A 25,193-nucleotide genomic window follows, 5' to 3' on the forward strand; every position below is an offset into this window, starting at 1 on the left:
ATTCCACAGATATCATGCTAGAAAACGACAGATGTTTTCTGCCCTACCTTACTTTGTAAATCAATATCTCAGTGTTAAAAATAATCTCTTAATGTTTTTTTAAGTCGTTTCGAATGCAACCATTTACATTATCCATTGTATATCTAAGTCAAAGACTATAGGTATGTAGATTTACATGCATGAATATGTTTGACTGAGATGATTTACACTAAAACGTGTGTGAATCAAGACGTGACTACAGCTCTGAGAACATGCCTGCAAATTAGAATAGTCATAGAGTGCACATGCAGAATGTTATGGAATGTTTGAATGACAGGATTACTCTCTTATCACGGTTATTGCTGAATAACACACACACACAATATATAAACATTTTGCTTTTACCCTTAAAAGTGACTGTGGCATTCGGTCCACCGGAGAAGCGGATTGGTCTCGTCAGTTGGTGGAGAGAGCACACGCACCTGGGTTGTGTTAGCTAATCAGCCCAGGTGCTTAAAGGTGTGCTGCTCTCCACAGTTCGAGGCTGAGACTGGGAGCTCACACCGAGAGCGCGTTTCTTTATTTAGGTTACGTGTTTGACAGAGCACAAAACAAAAGTAAACCACCACTGAAAAGTAGGCGGAGAGCATCCACTGGAAAGCAGGTTAGCTATGAGCAGCGCACTGAAAAGTGGTCGCTCTGTTTTACTTTTTTAAATCTTTGTTATTTTAGCTTGTTAGTTCATTGTTTTTGCCCGGAACTCATGAGGGGGCAAATTCAGCAACAGTGTTTCCCAGAACTGCTGCATCTCCCTCCCAGGGGTGTCACGCTGGCATGTGACAGTGATCATAATTCAGTGGCCATAATTGTCCAATATAATGCATGGAACCTTACCACCACTAAACAGGATCTAAATGAGTACTGACATTACATTTTAACATCATTCAGGAAAGTAAGCCACTATTAGCCTTCCCGCTCACTCATACAAAATCTGCTAGAACTGATACAAAGGACTGCTTGTTCTCTTTTCGGATTCACTTATTTTGAGACAGGCAGCTCATACTGCAAAATTACAAGTGTAAGGTAACACACAGCGCCCCCTTTGGATGTCCTCCGGCACTGCAACACCAGTTGTACCTCTTTTCAGCCAGATCAGATCTGTGATTATACCTAACACATAAAAAATGAAATGCAAATAAGTAAAAGCACATTGCCGGATTCCACAGATCACACAAAATCACGGCTGAAAATGTTTATTCAACAAACATAAATGTTTATTCAACATTCCCAACATTTCAAAGTGCAAAAGGTTGGTAACAGCATGCTCTGAGCAAGTCCAGCAAGAAAACTAAAAAAAATAGAAACATTTTATAAATGCAGGTCCACAGAATTATCAGGTAGTTAGTAAAATATTGTGGGACACTCCAGAATTATTTAACTATACATGTTGTTCTTTTTTCTTACTCCTTTTGGTGTGTGTAAAACCAGATCTACTATTGCTTTGCCTATTTGGTTCGGGTCATTGTCATGCTACAAGGTGAACTTCCTTCTCAATTTCAGCTTTCTTACAGAAGGCAGCAGGTTTTCCTCAAGAATTTTTCGGTATTTCTCTTCATGAATTTCCCCCTCCTATCCCAGTCCCAGCCGATGAGAACCACCCCTATGACAGGATGCTGCCACCACCAGTGCTTCACTGTAGGTGGTCTCTGAATGATGTGCTGCATTGGGTTTTGGCCAAAATCTTCCATTGTGGTTTCATCAGACCAAAAAACATTACTCCACATTGCCTGGGAAACTTGTGTTTTCTGCATACCTCAAACAAGATTCAATGTTGTTTTTTTGAGCAGGGGCTTCCTTCTTTTCACTCTGCCATTAGGGGCAGAATTGCGGAGAGTTTGGGATATTGTTGCCACATGCACACATTGACCGTGTTCCAACATTCAAGTCCTTTGATATCTTTGAAGTTCTTCTGAAAGCTCCTTGAGAGCGTGGTTGCAGATTTTAACCTTTAAAGTTTTTGCTTTTAGCGTTACACTGAAAATTATTTTCAGGACAACAAATTATTTTCCAGGACATTTTGAAAAAATTACCATTTTCCATGACTTTTCCATAGCTGGGAAACTACATTAAAAAATTCCAAGTTTTTGTGCAAACCCTGACACACGCATGCACACACACACACACACATAACCAAAAACAACGTTGATTTAGTGAATGGGTGAAGGGAAAGGGTGGAGGTGGAGCATTTGATTGGCAAGTGAAAGTCAGTTTTTAAAGTAGCCTTTAAAGTAGTAGTTTCATAAGCAACCAATGAAATTCTCCCTTAATTGTTACTTTTTTTTATTTTTACTTATTGAAGTAACAACATACAAAAGAACTGACATATGACACATGAATATGAAGCATATTAAACAAAAGTAAATGAAAAAACAAGGCAGATGAACTTCACCATAACACATATTTTATTAATTTTATTACTGCAAATCAGACTTTTATTGTTATGGATCGCAAATCAAGCTAATAGATGCACCACTTCAGTCCCAATGACAACAGGTGCAAGAAGCTTGTCCATAAATACATTTTAACCACGTATTGCCCAGCAGATGGCGATATTACAAGAGTACAGTACGTCTACCGGTGCTATTTTTTGTAGTCACGCGGCATCGTTTCTTCCATGCATAATTAAGATTTAATTTATGATTCACAGCCAGTTTTAAGTGTTGATGTGGTCTTTAAATTTACGAGTTTTCACTTGGTTGTTTGACTGTGTTGACTTTTTGGTTTTCAAAGCAGTCGCTTGTTAAGTCATTTGTTGATATTTCACTATTTGATGCTGTATTTTAATTAATATGCTGAGTTTTCAGTATTGTGCGGTTGAATGTTGATTGAGGCTTTTCCTTGATGTACTGAATTTTCACCATTGATGTATTTTATGTTGCTGTTGGAATTCTGGAACAAGATAGCTTCCATAAAAACTACCTAGACAATCGAAAGCAAACACTAAAACTGAAATAAGATTATATATATATATATATAGTTTTAATTCAGAAAGAGAACTATCCCTTTAAAAGGCGGTTCCACTCAGCACAAGTCACCTGTGATGTAGAACTGTCGTCATAATAAACACATAATATAGAAATAAAGACATGAGGGTATCTAGGCTGTTGTTTCACACTAGGAGATCCTGAGCTGACACTCACCGTCCAGACTCCAGACACCGCAGATGTTCCATTGTAGCATCTATATAAAGGAACATCTGTGCCAACGCCTGCGCAATCACTTTCGCATAATTAGTTGTCACGTGATGGTCGTAGGCGGCCAACAGTAATGACCTGAAAGCTGAACTCGGTGACGTCGCAGCTAACAAAGCTCGATAAAGCACAACATGCCCGAATACTTCCACATTCGGTCTGACCAAATCAGCAAATTACACTGTTAGCTATAGTTTGTTCTGAATTTAATTGTAATCACAGCTTGCTAAGGTTAGCTAACATAGCTACTCACTTAGAAACGTTTCAATACCAAAACAGCGCAATATCTAAAATTTATGTTATCTTAAACTGTTAAAATAACTCAACCACATTATGTTTAGGTACTACGCAAGCAAATTATGTAACCATCTTCGCTAACTATTCATTTCGCAAGACTATTTGAAAAGCCCAATGCCACACTAAATATGGCTACTTTTCATTGACAGCTGGTGTCCAGTACGACAAATAAACTAACGCATGCGCATTACCTAGGCCCGAGTCCGCGATACAAGATGGCGGAGACGGTGGGGAGGGAGAGGCGGAGGCGGATCTGGACTGAATAGAGTAAAGCCTGTACCGGATTCCTAGCAAACCTCTCCAAGGTAAGGGTACAACCCATAAAAGCGGGACAACAAAGGCAATAACGCGTGGCGGAATGAGCAGGGCATTTGAATATCCACTCTATTTCTGCACGTCTGGGCAATGCACATAATAAACAAACAATATGTTGTGCAGGGGACGCAGCGACTCTGACTGGAGCGAGCGCGCCATTTTGTTTACATCTTATCCCAACCAAAGTGCGCGCCTAAAACTGCGCGAGTTGTCGAAAGGCAGGGGCTTAGCCGTAATCTCGTTGGCTATGATTCCCTGTTTTGAACACACGTATGGTTGGCCGCGTCGATTCTCCTTCTTAATATGCCTAGATATGCCGGATTTGGCCCGTGTCCTACCGTATTTTGTCTCTTTTTCCACGGCTCCCCCGTCAGGGATCGGCGGTGCTGCTGTTGCTTTTGTTATGTAGCCTAGCTAGCGCAGCCGCCCGGCGCTTTCCCCTCCTCCTTCGTGTTTGTTTTCGGGCGGCTCGATCTCTGGGGTGGGCGGTGTAGCAGGCGCATGCGTGTCCTTCTATCGTTACTTATGCTGGCAGACACAACGACCAGGACAGAAAGCATTCCTTTGCGATGTTGAAAAATATTTATAAGTAGACACATTTACCTTAAAATTAGTCTACTTTAAATACACACACAATACGACTCCCCATTTAAACTACGTATGCACACTAAACTGTGAAGTTAATGAACCATAATTACCCCAACATTTGACGTTTAGAATCATAAGCCAGCTAGGTTCGCTAGTTGGCTAAATCGCGCGATTCTGCAATGCAGAGAAAACGAAACGATATCGCCAACCGTAGCGAAAAGAAATGAAACTGAAACAGGCAATTATACACCTTGCTAGTTGTATTTTACTAATGGTGTGTTGTTAGAAAAGTTTGCGAAAAGGATACTAAACTGGTATTGCAATTCAAGCTAACAACAAAGCGGTTTGAGAACTCTTCATAGCGAAGTAGCTGTAAGGTAGCTATCACTTATTCTCAACCAGCTAGCCTATAATGTCTTCGGTCTATGGAAATCGATTAACTGAGACTTGAACGAATTATTATAACTTTGTCGGGAAGTTTCTTTAGCTGCCGCATTACTTAATTGAAGTACAACATTGGTTTAAGTGTGTCATACCTTGGATGGTAACGTTATTGCTTCAATGGAGATACACTACTGAATGAAACAGACAAAACACTTGTAATTAAACGCGCATTTCCGTATATGAAATTTTCAGAATTAAAAATATTCTGTTGATTTGTAAAAGTACATGTTCTAAATGTGTGGTTTTCCAAAGTGGTGGGGTTGTGTAAATACACACAAGTTTCTTGCCATAACCCAACTCAACAGTCTATATTATAGATGAAAAAGTACAAGAATTTCATTGTGAAGCAGTTTTTGTTTGTGCATACGTTCAAATGAACAATTCTAAAGTATATCAGGCCACATATTAATTAGAGGTGAGTCAGAAAATGTATTCACTCATTAAGTGTGTGGGATCGGATAGTTTGGGATTTTGGGAACCCCCTGTTCTAAATGGTGCAACGGCTGTTTTTCTTCCCTCAGGACAGATGAGGCGAGATGGCCAGTGAAAATCACGGAACAGTGAAGGGAGAGCCGGCGCTAGTGATGTCACCCTCCGGCCCCTCCTCCTCACAGGGCCAGCCCCTCCTGCCCTCAACCAGCAAACCCATCCAAGAGCTGCCAGGTGAGACTCCTCACCCAGGGGATACAATGGGTAGGCCCTGGGCAAGTAGCTCTGGCACTTGAGTACCACAGATGTTTGTTTTTTTTTTGTCATTGTTTTTTTGGCTGGACCGCAACAGCGGGGCCAGCCCTACAAAGGTGAATGTCAGTGACTGAGTGAGTGATGAAGTTACACCATTGGTCGGCCGAGTTATGAAGTTGCACCATTGGTCGGCCGGATCACGTGTGTTAGGTCCAGCCATATACTAGGTTTCAACCTGGTCTTTGTCTGTCCAAACATCCTTACCACATAAATGGATTGGTTGTTAGGCTTTGATGAATGCAGGTAACCACACGCTGGAACAATCAGTATTTCACCATTCAGAATGAATGTTCTGGCTCAGACTCTTTTATAATTGATCAAACTATGGGTTCAAGCTAATATTGGACAAAAAAACCCATAAAAATCTGTAGTACTGCAGGACCAGAGTTACCTACCCCATGGAATATACTCTGTCTGACATGGTGGTGGAATACCCAGTGCAGAGATATAAAATCACATCTGTTGAATCTGTTGTAGCGTGGGCATTTCAGATCTTTCGGGAACAGGTTAGTCTAGTTGCTGTTAGGTGGCAGCTATTTACTACATATTTCCTAATGTTCAATGCACCAGTAAACAATGAACTATGGAAATAAATATTACAGTTGTTTGGAAGATTCTAGAAATAATGTCTCATACTGGAAGTGCTCTGGATGAGAGTATCTACTTAGTTAATGTAATATGTGATATTCATTTGTTAGCTTATTGATTGATTGCTTGCTTACAGATGAGCTGATCCAAGCAGGCTGGTCCAAATGCTGGAGCAAGCGGGAGAACCGGCCCTACTACTTCAATCGCTTCACCAACCAGTCGCTGTGGGAGGTGCCGGTGCTGGGGCAGCATGATGTCATCGTGAGTGCTGCGCGGCACAAGCAGCGCGCGGCCGAGAAAGATCCAGTTCGGCGAGAGACAGCGCCACACCCGCAAAAAACGTCCCAAGCTCTCCAGGCCCGACCCCTGAGGGGGAAAATTTGGCGGAGTTTCCGCAGGAAATCAGTGATGTAGTCAGTCGTAAATCTTTCAGTTATGACAAAATCTAGTCGTATATTAAAATTGTAATGAATTTCAAATAGCCAAAAGGCTGCTGTGTGGCTTATTGCTGGCCAACAGATTTAAAAACCCAGATTGTTGCGCTTATATAATTGCCAAGAAACCTGAAACTAGCCACAGCTAATGACACTAGTTCACAAAATGGCATCGTTAGCACACCTTCCGCAATAAAATGTTCAAATTGAAACCAATCAATTATGATCGGGTAGGTCGTCTAGTTAGTTAGTCTAGCTAGTTTGTCTACTTCTCATGGTTATGGATCATAATGTAGTTGACATGTTTCCTTACGAGGCAATTCAATAAGATTGAAGATGATGGCAGGGAAAGATACCTAGGACCACTGAGTTGGATTGTTTGTTCACTCTGTAGCCGTATAAGGACAGCACGCAGGTCCTGTTTAGTTTATTTTTTCGAACATACCTCTGCTGGCCTTTAGGAATGTAATTTGGTGACGTAACTTTTATTTTTGTATTTTAATAATTAATCTATGATGGATCCCTGTTCACAACAGTGGCAGACACAAATTTGTTTTCCTGTTTGCCTATGACGTGTTACCGTCTGGATCTTTGGCCACACTGGTTGCCCTCTTCCCCTGTCTGAGTTTGACATTTGACCTTTGATTTTTTGCAGCAGCTGTCGTTATGATTCAGGGATTAAAATGTTTAGGATTGCTCTTGCCCAAATCTGTTTTTGTGTAGCACCGTTCATTGAGTGACACTTAATATGCCGTTTCCTGTCGTCTGCTGCCGTTTCCTGTCCCCGCAGTCCGACCCCCTGGGTTTAAACGCAGCTCCGGCCTCGGGTGAGGGGGCCGGGGACCCCAGCCTGGGAAACGGGCAGCGCAAGAGACGCCTGTCTGAGGAGGCCCCTCAGGGGACCCCCAACAGTTTCAAGAGACCCAAGGTGAGCCATCTGTCAATCTCTGCCTTTGACTCACTGGCAAACATACTGTTAACATTAAAAGTATGAAAGAAAAAAGGTGGAAATCACTTTGAATTTAAAAATATTATTAGACATTTTTTTGTGTTTGTACCCCACCCCAATGCCCTTTTTCTCCCCTATTTGGAATTCTTGCTCACATTATTATCTGCGCTCATCATCGCAATATCTGCTATCAATTCGAAACAGCACAGTTGGCACTTCTTATGAAAATGCAAATGCATGTCTGGCTCCTTCAGGCATGCATTCGAGGAAGCTTAAGAGGCAAACTTGTCGTCAGCCGATGAACCACCGGGGGTTGCTAGTGAACAACGATCCAGCTGAAACCCTCCCTTCCCTGGGCGGCACGAGGACCCATGCGCAGTGCCCTCTGTGGGTCTGCCTGCCTGCCTGCCTGCCAGCCAGCCACGGTGTCCACTGACCCGTTCCAGGGCAGCCCCTGTCAAACGTGTTTTATTGCTCCCGTTTCAAGCCGAGCCAGTTGGTTTGGTTTGGTTTTGCCTGCCGGAATTTGCATATCCTGCCGCTGGGAAGAGTTCCTCCTTCGGCCCTCTGCGTGGCTATTAACCCGCGTTCTGCCCGGGACAGGTGGAGGCGATGCCCGTGACTCCGACGACCCCCACCGTCCCCATCTCCCCCAGCACGCCGGGGGCTAAGCCGTGGAGCTCCGGCACGGAGGACAAGCAGGCCCCGGCCCCGGCCCCGGCTCCCGCCCCGGCCCCCTACCGCCCTACAGCGTGAGTGTCGCATTTCTCCACGGCAACGCCCGGGCTCCTCTTTTCAGTGCTGTCTCTGTGCGCTGCTTTAGGGCTGGGCCGCATGGCATTGAAATAATATCTCAATGTTTTTCAGCTTTTTGGAGATATACAATACCTATCTCAATATTAATGTGTTCTCTGAAATAGCTTAACAGAGTGATTTTCAGTGAGAATAATGTACTTCATGTGAACAGCCTATATTTAGTGAAATCAGATGTGCACAGCTTTTGCATAGCCTCTTTTAGCTATCGACAACTTCGAAAAAATGCAAAAAAAAAACTATAAAAAGGAGGTGAGTGGGTGGTTTTGAGGATGGGGGGCACTGTAAAGAGAGGACCACAGCAAAACTAAAAATGCCACAGTAAATAAGATGTCCTCGAGATGAATAGGTCTTCTCATTAAAGCGACTTGTAAGAGAGCTGTAAGCACATCACTGGTTCACTTGCCGATTACAATAAATTTGTTTACATAAATGGCACATGAACAGTCTTCAGCTCTTGCTCGTGTGCTTGTCAGGAAATGTCAGATCATGAATAGCGATAAGTTTCGCTTAGATTTTGCCAATAATAATGCAGAAACAATACAAGCGGTACTAGCGCCTGAACTGATACCTTGTTTAAAATAGAGCAAAGGGCAACATTAAAAGGCAAAGAAATTGAACAGTTTAATCATTTTCATTATACTTCATACTTGTAATTTGCTTTTGGCATTTTGAGCGAGTTTAATGTTAGCTAGCTTGCTAGCGGTACCTGCTGTCAATGACCGAGTCGACCGAGCGAGTGTAACGTTAGCCAGTGAAGGTGTGGCACCGAAATGAGGCAACACAAATTCGTCTTGCGAGTCAGTCCGGTTGGTACCGGTCGTACGGGAATCCGTGCCATAGTGGTGCCAGGAATCTGTACCCAGCCCTGATCACGAAATGGATGTGCTAAGTATTTAAACGCAGATACTGGCATAAAATCCAGAAAAGGACTTAGCCCTCTTTGTCCACCCGTGACTTGTAATGATAATAATGTAACCAGCACATCACTGTTTTGGTTAATCAATCCCGCCAGGTCTGTAGGTTCTTTAGATTGATCTCGGAACAGACCTGGGTTAAATACGTATTTGTTTTTGATTCAAATAGTTTTCTATACTTTACTGATCTTGTCTGGTGTGTTGGTCATATTGGCAGGCTCAGTTACACCAGGCAAGATCAATAGAGCACAGAAAAGTATTTGAATCTAAAACAGATACATAGTTGACCCAGGTCGGTCTCTGGATTGCAGTGATAAGTACTGGTCAGTGTGTTATGGTCATTGGTGGTCGTTTTTCTTGGCCTGGCTCTGCTGGTCCGAGCTGTGGGCGGGGCGCACTGAGGAGCCGTTCTGTGGCCTTTCCGCAGGGTGTACTGGGACCTGGACGTGCCGACCAACGCGGTGATCCGGGAGAGGGCCCCGGCAGACCACCTCCCGCCCCACCCCGAGATGGAGCTGCTGCGTGCCCAGCTGACCAGCAAGCTGCGCCAGCACTACCACGAGCTCTGCTACCAGCGAGAGGGTACGCGCGCGCGTCACGGCAACCCCGCCGAGACACCGCTCAGCCGCGCGGACGTGCGTCATAGTCTACTACCAAACCCCGATCACGCCCATGCCGTATTTAAATAAGAACAAGGGGGGTAAAAAGGTACTTTAGTGCGGTTGGATTTTTTTTTGTTGAGAGATTTTTGTTAATCATTGCGAAAAAAGCTCATGCCCAATTTTAAAATAGAGTTCCTGACCCTTGGACAGCATTCATTCTCAGGGATAGCTTATTGTATAGTCGCACGGACCATCCATCCAGCATCCAAATAAACAAACAAAGAAATCTGTGGATTGAATTGAGTGGCCGACGGCAAAAAGGTAATACAGCGCACAGTACTAGTCCTTTATGCCGCTTTCACTAATGCGAGCGAGCGAAGCAAGCTACGGGAGTAAGCAAATATTATTTCATTGATGTCCGGAAATACTCTTGGCAAAGAAGGCTGAATTTTCTCATATGTGCAGGCCTGTGGGTGCTGGCCAGTGTTTGACTGCATTTATACAGCCTGCTGTCCGCTAGATAAGCCTCTTGGAGCCAAAACCCATTAAAGGCAATATGACAGCATTTTCTCTGGAGAGTAGTCCAAAAAAAAAAAAAACAGGCGGTGAATGGGATGATGGGACGGCCAAGTCGCCGTCGCTGAGCATTGGGTTTTTATGTCCAAGGCTGGAATGACTGAAGTGATGGATTTTCTCTTTACTACATATTTATTGAACTTGAACTTTGTTCTCAGTGAGGATATATAGGTTGCATTTCACAGCTCATATGAACACGAAATGCGGAACACAGGACAATGTAGGGCAAACTTACACTGTACATTGATGGCGAATTATCACAGCAGGGGCAGTGGTATGTAGGTGGTGATTATATTGCATTATTGTAGCACTGGCAGCAGCTCGCCTTGTTCACGGCTTGAATACAGAACAAACTGAAGATGTACTGCTCCGTCAGCTTCCTTTCAATTGTGTGCAGTCACAGGTTGATCTTATAGTTTGCTTTTACGGAGTCTTTTTTCCCCCTTGGTGAACAAAGTGCATTTAGAATAATTGCACCAGCGTGTGATGGTGCTGGTTTACGATATGGATGTCACATGGTTTCACATGTCATGTAGGTGTCGGGTGATGCATCTATTAAGCTAAAGATTATTGTAAAAAAAAAAAAAAAAAAACCATGATCATGGCATAGCAAGTATAAAATGTGATTTTAAGTGAAGAATGCTTGAAAGGATAAAGGCATACAGTTATAAAACACAGAGAGCATGGTAAAGCGCTGGGTAGAAAAGAATATTGTCTTTTCAGCTTAGTGGTAGTGCAAGTGGTCTCCATTTTGAAAGAGTCTATTCTTGTGCTTACGGCGCAAGCACAGCACTGGACCGTTATTCAGCTGTTGGAGTTCCCTTCTGGCGGCGTCCCGTCTCCTCCTGTCCTGCCTGGGCAGTGTTTTATCTGATAGACTCGCTGCCCGTCTTTTGCCGAGCGACAGTAGCGTGAGAGGTGTGAGACGAGGGGGGGGGAGCGCGTGGGGTCCGGGTCAGCGGAAACGGGAGTGTGACGTCGCCTTTGTCCCAAACTGCCCCCCCCCCCCCAGGGATCGAGCCCCCCCGGGAGTCTTTCAACCGCTGGATGCTGGAGCGCAAGGTGGTGGACAAGGGCAGCGACCCCCTGCTGCCCAGCGAGTGCGACCCGGTCATATCGCCCTCCATGTTCCGCGAGGTGATGAACGACATCCCCATCAGGTGAGAGGCTCACCGTGTCACACTCCCCACTCTCACCCAGGTGGAATCTGCCTGTTATTCTTGGTAAAATATTTATTGTTTTTGGTTTAAATGTACAATAAAGTTTTCGGTGTCTGTTGCCGGACAGGGTAAAATAGAACAAAAGATGGATGATCGTAACGTGGCAATGCACAGCATTATGTCTGTTGCTTAATTCTGGGGAGTGTGGTCATGGTCATGCTTATGGTTGCATATGGTAATGTTGGTCTGCATGGCAAAGTACCTGGGCTCATATTCAATCTAACTGCTAAATTCAATGTCTTAATCTGTGAATAATTGTGTTACTTTCTCTCTGCCACCAAATTTACCAACTGGAAAATGCAATATGTGCGTGAAATGAAATGGAATTCCCATTAACAGCTTTAAGGAGAAAATGCATTCCAGCTGCATTCAGTGTAGACCAATTTATTAGAATGAAGATGCTTTCTGTCAAGGTTCTTGTAATGCATTTGATTGTCCATAGTAGATCGAATACGTTTTTCTGTTACATTCTGTTTATTTGTAGATGCTTATATTATTTAGCGCTAAAGAAAAGAGCTGGACTATATCTGTGAATTTAAGAAAAATCACTCCCTCCAAAAAGTAAATGAATAGATAAATAAATGGTGTTAGCTGCCAAGTTGTATTAGGTGAAAAAAGCAGTCTAGAAAGCTGTGCATTTTCCTCCTTATGGGCTCTCACCCCGTTGTGTTTTCTGTTTGTTACCTGTTCGTTTTTGGCTGCAGGTTGTCCCGCATAAAATACAAGGAGGAGGCCCGGAGGCTCCTGTTCAAATACGCGGAGGCCGCCAAGAAAATGATCGACTCGAGGTGACGTTTTGGTGCCACGTTCTTTAAGGAAACACCAGCTTACATTCCGTAGCTTTTATTTTATTGTGTTTCTACATTCACACACAGGAGATGAGATGGCTATGTGAGAAAGGAGGGTTTTTTTGAAAGGCGTTTCATGTCCCACAGTGCACTGGGAGTGACTTTGGCTGTGTATTTCTCTGCAGGAACGCCACGCCGGAGAGCCGAAAGGTGGTGAAGTGGAACGTGGAGGACACCATGAACTGGCTGAGGAAAGACCACTCCGCCAGCAAAGAGGACTACATGGTACAGTGCACGCGTGGGCCCGAGCCCCGGTCTGCGCGTTTGAGTCATCGGCCAATCAGAGCTCACACAGAGCCGTTGAGCCGTTGCCACGTAGCGGCAGTGTCGGAACGTTTCAGTAACATTGTGAGAACATTCTGTGTTCGCTGTAAAGATGTTCCAGAGTGTGCATGCAGCCCATGGTCTGGTTTTGAATGAATGAATGAATGAATCATTGCATTAATATAGCACTTTTCCGAACGCTCAAAGTGCTTTACAGTGATGGGTGGGTACTCACCTCACCCACCACCAATGGGTTTTGGATCCTGTGGCAGTTTTCTCTGTGTGACACAGCCCTCGATTGCGTGTAGGGAAGGATTTCTGGGTGGCACGTCGCACGCAGGCTGTAGAACTGCGGTAGGCTGTAGAGCTGCGGTTAGCGGTTAGCACCAGCTGGCAGCACGGGTTCCGGAGCGGCGTGCCGCAATGAGACCCGTCAGCGGGATTTTCCCCGAAACAAAAAAAAAAAACCAACAGGACCGTAGTCGGTTAAACCCCCCCCCCCCGGTGGTCATTGGTGCTCAACGGTCTGTGTTCCACCGCCGGGCGTTCCGCAGGACCGCCTGGAGCACCTGCGCAAGCAGTGCGGACCGCACGTGACTGCGGTGGCCCGGGACTCCGTGGAGGGCATCTGCACCAAGATCTACCACATCTCCGCCGAGTACGCGCGCCGCATCCGCCACGCGCACCAGGCCCTGCTCAAGGACTGCAACATCGCCGGTGAGTCGCCAGGCCCCTCCCCCCCTTTCCCCGCTGCCGTCGTGTGGGGCGTCCTGCTTCGTGCCCGCTGGCCATGATTAAAACTGAGAAGGATAAACTTGGGGCGACAGGAGCAACGAGGTCAGTGCTGATCTCAAGCAGAGAGCTGCAGGTGAATAAAAAATAATAAATTATTTGGAGTCCAGTTTTCCCTGCAAATCGGCCCATATGATTGGTCCGCATGCTAGACCTCATTGTGACATGGTCATGCGTCGCAGCTCTTGTCGCAGGTGATCACTGACCATGTGGGGAAAGCCGTCCTGCAGTGCCTGACTCTGTGGCTGTGGTTCCAGGTTTACGGCATGTATTATGATGCCATAATGTGATAGAGCTTCGTGTTGCGCAGGAACTGGTCAAAGAGTCATAACTTTGGGACTCTGGAACTGGGAGGGGGTGGGTATTGTCCACTTGGGATGTAATTGTTACATATAATGATATGTGCAGTGCTAGTAGAAGTTTCAGTGCCAAATTTGCAGGCAGGTTTTCAACTCGTCATTAAAGGACAAAAAAGTTGTTAAATATATTTAATGTAATAATGTTATGTAAATATATGTAATGTAATGTCTTTAGAAATCATTAGTAAAAATGCATTTTTAAAAGGAATTTAAAATGTAAACCCCCTCCCTCATGGTCATAGATGGTCCAGATCCCCCGGAGGTCCAGGACCGGTTGGTGTACTGCTACCCGGTTCGACTGGCGATCCCCTCACCCCCCCAGCCCAGAGTCGAGCTGCACTTCGAGAACGACATCGCCTGCCTGCGCTTCAAGGGCGAGATGGTCAAGGTCAACCGCAACTACTTCAACAAGCTGGTGAGGACCTTCTGCAGCCTGTGACTGTGCACCTTCATTGCATTTCTGGAACATTCCTTCTTATCGTACGCTGACTCTTCAGAGATGTGAGATGTCTGGAACTCAGGGGTTATTTAAAGATTTTTAGTTTTGAAAAATGAAATAAGTAAGATTTGCAAGAAGTAGCTATCAAGTAAAAAATTTACCAGCTTATCAATTTACCATTCGTCTAAGAAACCATAGGAAAGGTAACGCCTGCACATAACAAGGTTCATAAATGCAACCTGCCAAATGGTATTCAGATGGGTAAATTATTGTAGGAGAAGAAACTAGAAACTATTTTTTTCCATAAAAATCTAAATGGTTAAAAAAATAGCACCAATTAGATTGACATGAAATCATCATTGATGAGAACTGGGGTATGTTGAGGTTGGTTTCAAGTCTCTGGGTCATCTGGGGGCCGGAGTTAACATAACATAACATAACGTAAGACGAGAACAGGCCATTCAGCCCAACACTGCTCGTCTATTCCTACCACTAAACTGTACTTGATGCTTAGTTTACCTAAAAGCTAGATAGTATCTAACCCTGTAGCCAGGCCTTGCATACCCCCAGTGTTTCTGCCTCCTCTACATGTCCAGGCAAGCTATTCCACACATTGACCACTCTCTGTGTGAAAAAATATTTCCTTAATGTCTGTGTGATATTTAGCCTTTGCCAGTTTCCATTTATGCCCTCTCGTTCTGCTAACCGAACTCAACTTGAATAATTTCCTGTAGTTCACTTTGTTAATCCCATTTAAATGCTGTTTAAATGCTGCAAATTCAGAAGAGGCTAATCTGTTCCAAAATTGATTAAGCCATTTAACATATCCTCAATTTGTGTGCCAAGTTTTGTAAGAATATTTTGTAAGCCGATGTGGTTAGGCCAAAGCTAAGTTTTTAGTAATCTGTAATTGGTATACAATTCTTCATAGTAGAAATGCAAGATTAGTGTTTATTCTGAGTTATGATTTTATTTATTTTTTTCTGTTTTCAGGAGCTTCTCTATCGGTACAGCTGCATCGACGATTCAAGGTTTGAGAAGTTCCTGTCACGGGTGTGGTGCCTTATCAAGAGATACCAGGTAAGCTACGCAGCACACAAAAGTGTTTACTCAGTGGCCACTTTATTGGATACACCTATCTAGTAATGGGTAGGACCCCCTTTTGCCTCCCAAACAGCCTGAATTCTTGGGTTCATCAAGATGCTGGAAACACCCCTTAGGGATTTTGGTCCTTGCTAGCAGCCTTGATAGAATCACCCAGTTACGGCAGATTTCTGGCCACACATTAATGCTGCAAACCTCCTGTTCCACCTCATCCTAAAGGTGCTCTATTGGATTGAGATCTGAGGACTGTGCGGGCCATTGGAGTAAACTGTCACTGTCATGTTTGTGGAAGCAGCTTGAGATGATGCGTGACATGGTACATTATCCTGTTGGGAGTATCCATCTCTTAAAAGGCAGACTGCATAAAGGGATGCATTTGGGCAGCAACAATGCTTAGGTTGCCCATAATACCAATTGAGAATCATTCGAATGCCACATCATACCTAAGCATTGTTGCTGACCGCATGCATTCAAATAGATGCTGGTGTCAGGAATGTTTTCTTGGCACATATTAGGCTCCTCTGAGCATCCGGTTGAGCATCAGGGTAAGCCCGGGCACGTGTTCTCCTGAGCACTTAAAGTATCCTGTCCTAAGCTCAGCAATTTGGGTAGCTCTAGTTTGGCCCATGTTGTGTTGACCTGAGGTTTGAGGAGTCCTGATTGTAACATGCTTACTCCCTCCCCCCCCCCCCCCTCCCTGCCGTGCTCCCCAGGTGTTGTTTGGTTCGGGTATAAACGAGGGTACGGGCCTGCAGGGGGCGCTCCCCGTTCCCGTCTTTGAGGCTCTGCACAAGCAGTTCGGCGTCAGTTTCGAGTGCTTCGCCTCGCCGCTGAACAGCTACTTCAAACAGTTCTGCTCCGCCTTCCCGGACATCGACGGCTTCTTCGGATCCCGGGGGTGAGTGTGTGGACAGATTCGCCACGCCCAGTTTTCCACTCGTTCTGTATGTTTATCCGATCTTGTTAAACTAAGCTCATGGGAGCTCTTGAGCTTAGCTTGTGTCCAGTGTAGTGTTTGCTTCTCTTATTGCTACATTCCTACTGGCACTCTTGTCCTGTCCATCTTGTGCATATCAAAATGTACCTGCCAAATCCATTGTTATTGATTCTATGTGCTGGTGCTGTTGGTACCTCACATTCTCACCCTAAGTGTGACAATCCTTGGTTAAGTCTTCCCCCTCTTGAACTGAAGCTGGTCGCCTCCTTTAACTTAAAAGAAAGTTAGGACCTGTCACGATCACCGCAACGTACCATTTTCAGGTTTTGTTTTACATAAATGTAGCCTAACGCCTTCAGCTAAATGGAAACAACGCATAATGAATAATGACTTTTGTTTACCTGCCTGTATACAAAGAGTAAAATATTGCTTATGATCAGAGGGGATTTTAGCGATATAAATGCCATCACTGTAGTATTATTAGTTGTTTGTTTTGTTGCCAACAGTTATTGGATTATAAAATACCGTAATCATCAACATGGGGTGTCAATTTCAGCCCTCCTTTGGGGAAGGGGACTGCCTTATTTTTTTTGTTACCTCTAGTGGTTTTACCGATCGAGACGGGGTTTCTTTGCATCAAAGTACGAAGCTTTACAACGCTGTAGGGGTTACGACAGTGCACCTTGAATCGTTAACTGATATCATTTAAGAGAATGCTATTTTTATGTCGACGTCTAATTGGGGCTATGAGAAATTAAAGAAAAAACTATGAAGGATTGACTATGCGCTCCATGGTGGTGGTTCCATTAAACTTAAAAAAACGAGATTCAATATATCGTGCAGCCCTAATTCTGATAGTAGGAAGGGATAAGGCCTTGGTCGAAGCATTATCAGTCTGTGGTAGTGGGTACCTCTGGTACAGGAGCAGCAGTGCAGCCCAGTGTGAGACTCCTCTGCTGTGTCCCTAGGCCTTTCCTGAGCTTCCGTCCAGCCAGTGGTTCCTTTGAGGCCAACCCACCTTTCAGTGAGGAGCTGATGGACACCATGGTGACTCATTTTGAGGTGAGTCCCATATCATACAGCAGCTTCTCTGTAATCACCAAAGTGTTCTTCTGATTTAAGATGGTGTTCTTCGTCAATGTTTCTGTGCACCGTTGTGCCCTTGAGCAACACTCACTCACCCTTAATTGCTTCGACGGTAATGTGGGCATTATTGGCAGTACGGTGTGTTATCTTATGCAGCTGTACCTTGGCTGAATATAAGAGTCTGCCAAGAAAATAAGCAATGATGTAATGACAGGTCTGAAATCCCCCATGGGTCATACAAGTTTGATGACTATTTTACAGAATTTCATTTTCAGAAAAGTGAGGTGAGCAAGTGAGGGGGTGGGTGGAGGGAAGTTGACTCCCTGTAAAAATACAGATTTAGTTTGCTGAAAGCCCCAAAACTAGTATATCAAACCCTTCTCTATACCTTTTAATATAACAGAATACTACAGAATTTTGTTTATTAATTGACAGAGATGTTTTTAAAGTGATACAATTAACAATAATATCAGCAGGAATCTAATGTTTAGTGAATATAGTTTATTACTCAAATTAAATATCTGTAATCAAATATAAAATATATCAAAACCAACGCAGTCATCTGTGAAACATGCAGGACAGACAGATTCCCTCTATGCTGTCAGGTGCATTCCCACGATTTTTATAAAGAAATTTCGCCTATTTTTGTTTTAGAATGGGCTCCTTTAGTAACGTTCCTACCTTGGGATTGCATGTTACAACTGCGCAGTCAGCCGCGTTCGACGCACCGACTTTAGGCATTCCGTTAGGGGAGGTCGCGCACCGGTGTGAACGCCTCTGCTAACGCTCTGACCGCGCAGGAGCTCCTGGAGCGCTCGAACGAGCCGCTGTCCTTCATCATCTTCGTCCCGGAGTGGCGCAACCCTCCGACCCCGGCGCTGACCCGTATGGAGGCCAGCCGCTTCCGCCGCCACCAGATGACCGTGCCGGCGTTCGAGCATGAGTACCGCAGCGGCTCCCAGCACATCTGCAAGAGGTAACGGGGGACGGGGGACGGGGGGCGGGGGGGGGGAGCCCTTGTGTTCTCACATAGCTTTAAGAGCGATCTAATATAATCATTTTTAAAGTGCCCATTTTAAGGAAACTTTTTTTTTCCAAAAAACATGACAGACATGACATTAATGGTTCCAGTCAGCACCTAATTTTTTTTGACTGCCTCAATGGTATTTAAGTCTGTGTTTTCTAGGGGTATTTCCAAGTAGTGTAACATGAACTTATGGGTGACCTTCTTTGAACAGTCATTGTGTTGTAGAACCCTCTTCATGCTGTACTAGAGCCCAGAAGCTGCACAGTCCTCACTTGTGCCGTAGTACAATCCCCACACTGTAGTATGTACCTCAGGCTGTACTGTGGTTCTCCTGCTGTAGTACAATCCCCACACTGTAGTGTGTACCTCAGGCTGTACTGTGGTTCTCCTGCTGTAGTACAGTCCCCACACTGTAGTATGTACCTCAGGCTGTACTGTGGTTCTCCTGCTGTAGTACAATCCCCACACTGTAGTATGTACCTCAGGCTGTACTGTCTGTGGTTCTTGTGCTGTAGTACAGTCCCCACACTGTAGTATGTACCTCGTGCTGTAGTCCCCACACTGTAGTATGTGGTTCTCGTGCTCTAGTCCCCACACTGTAGTCTCAGCTGTACTGTGGTTCTCCTGCTGTAGTACAATCCCCCACTGAGTATGTACCTCAGGCTGTACTGCTGGTTCTTCCTGCTGTAGTACAAGTCCACCCACTGTAGTAGTGTACCTCAGGCTGTACTGTCTGGTTCCTGCTGTAGTACATCCCCACACTGTAGTGTACCCAGGCTGTACGTGGTTCGTGCTGTAGTACAATCCCCACACGGCATGCCCCAGGACTGACTGTGGTTCTTGCGGTAGACGAGGGGTCCCACCTGTAGTATGTGGTTCTCGTGCTGTAGTCCCCACACTGTAGTATGTGGTTCTCGTGCTCTAGTCCCCACACTGTAGTATGTGGTTCTCGTGCCGTACTAAGCGGAACTGCGTCTCTGCCAGGGAGGAGATGTACTACAAGGCGGTCCACGGCACGGCGGTGCTCTTCCTGCAGAACGCGGCCGGCTTCGCCAAGTGGGAGCCCACCCCGGAGAGGCTGCAGGAGCTGCAGGCGGCATACCGCGTTTCGGGGCGCTCCCTGTCCTCCCCCGGACCCTCCTCCACCCCCACCCCCACCACCACCACCACCACCCCCCCCACCCCCTCCGCCAACGCGGCGGGGGACAAGGACCCCAAAAGCGAGCCGGAGGCGGCGAGCACGGACACTCCGGCGACCCCGGACAACGGCAGCCCCAAGGAAAAGACTCCCCCGAACGCCGCGGCCGTTTAAAGCAGGGTGAGGAGCGGAGGGAGTGTCTGAGGGGGAGGGGTGCTCGTCGTCGTGGGGGAGGGGTTATGGGAACGGGGCGTGGTCAGGGCGGCACTGTGGGAGCGGGGGGTTGGGGGGCATCTCGGTTTTAATGTCTCGCCTCTGTGTACTCTCTCTGCCTGGACTTTTATTTAATATTTAGTTGAACCAAGTTCATTACTGTTGCTGTTTTTATTACTGTTGTAGGCCGTAGCGGTAATGGTATTAGCCGTAGTTTTAACTAGTGAGAGTAGTTTGTTGTTGTTGCTGTCGTTAGTATGATTATTATTATTTTTTTTTTTTTTTTACCATCGTTGCTGTTGATGATGTCATGAATAATCTGGTAATTCTGGTTGTCGTTTATTGGCCTTTAAACTTTAGTGCTATGCTACATGGCATTGCTATATCTGGCAGTCAGATTATAGAAAAGAAGAATAAGAAGGAAAAAAAAAAACACATTTTGGGGGAGAGAAGTGGAGGCTCAGCGGGGCTTTTTTTCCTCCTTTTTAAATCCCCTAATCTCTCTGGAAGAGGAAGGGACGTGTAATGATCAGGCAGCTATGTGTGTTAACCTTTCAGTCGGTTGCCCAGCCTTCCCACCACCGTCACCATCACTAATGCAGCGTCACACGTACATGACAGCAGTTATCTCTCTTTAGTTTCCATGACGCCAGAACCTGTGTCATGACGTGGCGTGAGCCATTCTCTGTTTACATGCTTTTCTGCTTTATATGCGAGTTAGGACAAGAGACTCTGAGGGGGGTTTGGGGGGTTTGGCTATGGCTGATTGGACGTTTCACCTGTGTTTAGGAATTTCATTTGTCCCCTTTCATTTTTTTTTTTAATACAGGTAAGATTCATTAATATGTTACAGTTGCAATACAAATTGGACTTAACTGCAGCAGCCATGTTCAGCAGCAAAAATTAATCTCAATAAACGCCTTTCCCTTTGCTTGATTCAGAAATTAGTTTGGTTAAGTTAGGTGGTGTTCTTTTTGGCTGGGCCGCAACAGCGGGGCCAGCCCTACAAACGCGAATGTCTGAGACTGAGTGAGTTATGAAGTTACACCATTGGTCGGCTGGAGAGGTCCAGCCATATACTAGGTTTTGACCTGGTCTTGTTTCATTATTTTTGTTTTGTGTAAGATAGGTAGCATCTCGTTTGTGTTAGAAGGTTGCGAATGAGTTGAAGCAGCAGTAGGTTATGAGCGAGAGAAGCTGGCCAGAAAAAGGCCTGCTGTTTCTGCGGTCTGCCAGACTTATCCTGTGCCAGACCTGGGTCAAATACGTATTTGTTTTGGATTCAAATAATTTTCTACGCTTTACTGATCTTGTCTGTTGTATTGGAACCAATTAAATACTCTCAAAAAGTGCAAACCCCACCTTCTGGTCATACTGGCTGGGTCAGTTACACCAGGCAAGATCAATAGAGCACAGAAAAGCATTTGAATCCAAAACAAATACATATTTGACCCAGGTGTGTCCTATACCGTCTCATTCTGTGCTCTGACTGGCCGGCTGTTGGTCCCAATACTTTGACCTCTTTTATTGTGTGTAATCTCACAGTAGTTTATGATGTCACTGAACAACTTTTTGATTGTAGCACACCTTATGTCCAAAATACTGTGCGCGAATGCACAGAACTACCCTTTTTAAAATTTATTTATGGTTTATTTAAAGAAGAATAAACCTTCCTTTTCCCAGAAATAATCCTCAGCCTTTAATCTGTCCATAGGGAGCGCCATACCCCTTATTCACTGAAGTTCATTTTGCCAGAAAAGTGTGCTTGGTTGTGAAAACCAGGTTTTCACCTAGCAGATATATATATGGTCAGCCTGGAGACACTAGGGATAAATCTTCAGACAAGAACCCACTACGTTGCCGCTTGTTGTATACTTGTATTCAAAATCTGAAAAAAAAAAAAAAGTTTTCTAAATTGACAAATCTTTCCTGTGGTTTCAACAGTTTCAGGTTTCAACAGTGACGTTATATGAACGGCACACATTAGTGGCATGCAAAAACCGAAGTTAATGAATGGGGTATGTGGTTTTTGCTTTTTGCAATCATTAGAATAGTATTTACTATTTGTACACATGTTTACACTAGTATGAGATTATAGTGCATCACTGGGCAGCATTATGAATGTAAAATTTTTTTTTTTTTTTTTTTTTTAAAGCAAAACATATTAAATTAGTGCAGCATATTTCAGTATTTAGTAGTGAGGCTGTGGAAAATGGATAAAGAAGTAATTGAGAATAAAAAATGTACTAAAAAAAACCAGTTCAGTCCTCCTGTGAAAATTGACTTCCTCATCGTGACTAGTGGTACAATGCACCAACTCATTTGGAGACTACACTTTGCGCCTGTACAGGCAATGTTTTTTATGTGTGCGCTTGTTTTTAATGCAGAATACTTGTCCGTGCAAGTTTAAAAACAATACAGTCTGTTGTACAATATTCGGTCGCTTAGCTTGGCCTCGTTTGTACATATTAGCAGTTAGCGTTTTTATTGCGAAATTTAGACGAAAGCTTTGGGAAAGGCTAATTCTGTTCATGCTGCTGATATTCAACGACAATTTGATTCTTATTAATTTGATACCCTTAGGGTGGCATTGTGCCATCTTGCTTTTGGGCAAAAAAAATCAGGCCCTGCATTATTCTCCATTAGAGCCATGAGCATCAGATGGATATTCAAATCCCCGTGTGTTTCTGTCACCAGCAAAGACATTGTAGATATTGTACAGAAATTGGTATGAATTGTGTTCTTTTTTCTCTCTGCTACACAGTTGTATCGAGCTGTTTAGAAGATTAAGTGTATGTTGTCTCTTTTCTCCATGATTTTTGTTTTCCGAAATTCTGATTTTTGTTTTAATTTAACAAAACTTTTTTTAAAAATGAAATAATTCATAAAAATGTTTGTTATGAATTATACAATTTATGGAATAGAAAATGTTTTAAACTAAACCAAAGTGTTATTAAAGAATAAAAAAATCTATCTTGTATGTAAAAGTAGAATTGTTTATGAATGCAACAGTAATACACAGGTGTAACCAGCTAAATTACCCCTGGAGTTTATTTTTATAATTCGTGTTTTGTTTGGGTGAAAGATGGATTTTTCCTGTCTGGAATTTACTTTGCATGATCAGATATTTTTCACTCACAGAAAGTATAATATAACTATACAAAATGACATTCATATAAATTAGTCCATAGGCTATCTGTAGTAATGAGTCAACTTTACTCTGTATCATCTTCATTTTTATATGTGTGATAATATGTATATATAAAGATTTTCAAATGTGTGATGTTCTTTTATTTATCCCTACCTGTTTCTTCTTAAGGTATTGTACTGTAGATAGTCTGTAATTGCCATAAATGTTTTCTTAATGTGCAACTAATGGGCATAGATATGGTAAGAGAAAATACTGTTTGTGCTAATCAACCCATTCGTTCTACTACTTAGAGGACATACCATCAGTGTTGTGACGCATTCAGAACAGGCCGGTCTAAACATGTGCTGGAACACCCTTAACTTCCGAGCGAGATGTTCTAACCCATGTATCTTTAATTGCATAGTAATAAAACTAGCGTACAGTAAGTCTTACCAATTTGGTTTTTTCATAAATGCTGCCTGGTTTTCATATGTTCATGTGTCCCAAAAACAGCCCTACCATCTTCCTGCCACATCACCTCAGCGTTCTTAATCTGAAACGAGTGTTTCCACTGACTGACTACCAATACGTTACCCCCCACCTCCCCCCGTTACTTTGGGATGTCAAGTTGGGCAGTAATGTACAATGCATACCAATGCAAAGTACACACTGTACACTGAATCTTTCCCTTGAGTAATGTAACCGACTACTTTCTATGAGTAGCACACACCCTGCTCTAAAACAATTTGCAAAGCTTTCATATAGCTAGATAGTTTACTGAAGTAGTTCAGGTTAAGTATACAAGTATGGAAGGATGCTAAGGCAGTGCTCCTGCTGAGATGAGCCTACAACCTCAGCCCTGTTCCTTAACCATTACATCACATTACTTTTTAATAACCATTTTATTTTTGCTTTATGAGAAAGTTTACTAAAAATAAACAAATACCCATGCTGCATACTTCATATGGAAAAATGGGTAAACAGACTGCAAGTTCCATGCCTTGAAACTAAATAATATGTACAATTGTTCAGACAGAAATGGGTGAAGGTGAGCAGCAGGTGAGAAGGATACATATATCTGCTTGAAGGTTAAAGTTTTTAATTTAATGATTAATACTTTTGATGATTGCTGTACTGAAGTAATCTTATCACATCTATATAGCCAGAGTTGGGGTCCCCAGTCTTATCCAGAAAGGGACAGTGTGGGTACTAATCAAGGTGCTTAGCAGAATCAGGTGTGTGCACCCACACTGGCCTTTTCTGGAACCCCAGCTCTAAAACATGAAAAGAACCGAATTAAGAAAAATTGACTTTGTTAAAATTCTGGGATTGCTGTTGACGTTGGAATGAAAACCAGCATACACAGGGGTCCCCCAGGACCCAGTTTGAGAACCACTGTCTGAACTGAGCTGTTGGAATGCCTATGGGGACCCCTTGAGGAGAACTATTGAAATACAAATTTAAATCCCTGCAGGTCACATGGCGGAGACAAGCTGGTAGTCCTAGACATACCAGCTCTGTTTGGCCACACCAAGCAATTCTTGGTAGTTTTTTGATAACTGAAATGTATTAGATTGGATTTCAATCACTGAACTGTATACGAATAAGAAGGGAAACGTGATCCCATTCTATTCGATACTTCTGCATGTGGCATGTTCTTATGTAGTTCATTGATTTCACTTCACTACCCCATGTTAAACAGACGTACACCAACCTTGGGATTATTGAAAGTGGGAGAGGCTGAGGGAAAATGCAGGCCCCAGCGAGATTTGAACTCGCGACCCCTGGTTTACAAGACCAGTGCTCTAACCCCTGAGCTATGGAGCCGAATCTCTGCTCCAAGCCGAATATAACCGTCCATGAGTACATACACATAAAATGAAACTTACTGCCGAAAAATGTATCTTTTATAAGGTGATAGTTAATGTTTTGGACAGTAACCATTTATGTTGCAAACTAACGTTAATCGCTTTGCAATGATCCATCATGATTGCTGCAATATCGTCCATTTATGAACAATGAAACCTCTTAAGAAAACAATTTCACGTAGTAAGATAAGCAAGTTTCACGAATTACGACTTGCTTACCAACTGTCGACAGTCAGACTAACTATAATTTGTTATTCTATGCCTAACCAGC

General features: G+C 43.8%; 2 protein-coding genes and 1 non-coding gene across 5 annotated transcripts in view; 1 reads left to right on the forward strand and 2 right to left on the reverse strand.

The window, feature by feature from the left end:
* pltp (phospholipid transfer protein) overlaps positions 1-4,306 on the reverse strand; it is a 23,293-nt gene extending 18,987 nt beyond the window's left edge. Inside the window, exon 1 of the mRNA XM_064305690.1 lies at positions 4,181-4,306. The gene's annotated coding sequence lies outside the window, so the exon portion shown is untranslated. The remainder of the gene's footprint in view (positions 1-4,180) is intronic.
* On the forward strand, positions 3,410-23,204 carry pcif1 (phosphorylated CTD interacting factor 1). Of its 3 annotated transcripts, none has more exons than XM_064305684.1 (16): positions 3,410-3,832; positions 5,396-5,537; positions 6,343-6,467; positions 7,431-7,568; positions 8,193-8,341; positions 9,747-9,901; positions 11,510-11,657; positions 12,422-12,505; positions 12,691-12,790; positions 13,384-13,546; positions 14,223-14,395; positions 15,413-15,499; positions 16,237-16,421; positions 17,429-17,522; positions 18,347-18,522; positions 19,558-23,204. In XM_064305684.1, the coding sequence occupies exons 2-16, from the start codon at positions 5,411-5,413 to the stop codon at positions 19,883-19,885; spliced, it is 2,232 nt and encodes a 743-aa protein (XP_064161754.1). In that variant the 5' UTR covers positions 3,410-3,832; positions 5,396-5,410; the 3' UTR covers positions 19,886-23,204. The 3 variants fall into 3 exon arrangements, with proteins under 3 accessions (XP_064161754.1, XP_064161755.1, XP_064161756.1); XM_064305685.1 differs by lacking the exon at positions 3,410-3,832 and adding an exon at positions 4,427-4,807; XM_064305686.1 differs by lacking the exon at positions 3,410-3,832 and adding an exon at positions 4,859-5,289.
* A 1,604-nt stretch (positions 23,205-24,808) lies between these two features.
* On the reverse strand, positions 24,809-24,881 carry trnat-ugu (transfer RNA threonine (anticodon UGU)). The gene has a single exon. It is a non-coding gene; the product is annotated as a tRNA-Thr (tRNA).
* Positions 24,882-25,193: the final 312 nt, after the last annotated feature.

This window comes from Anguilla rostrata, chromosome 13 (assembly GCF_018555375.3).
Source record: "Anguilla rostrata isolate EN2019 chromosome 13, ASM1855537v3, whole genome shotgun sequence".
Taxonomy (NCBI): Eukaryota; Metazoa; Chordata; class Actinopteri; order Anguilliformes; family Anguillidae; genus Anguilla; species Anguilla rostrata.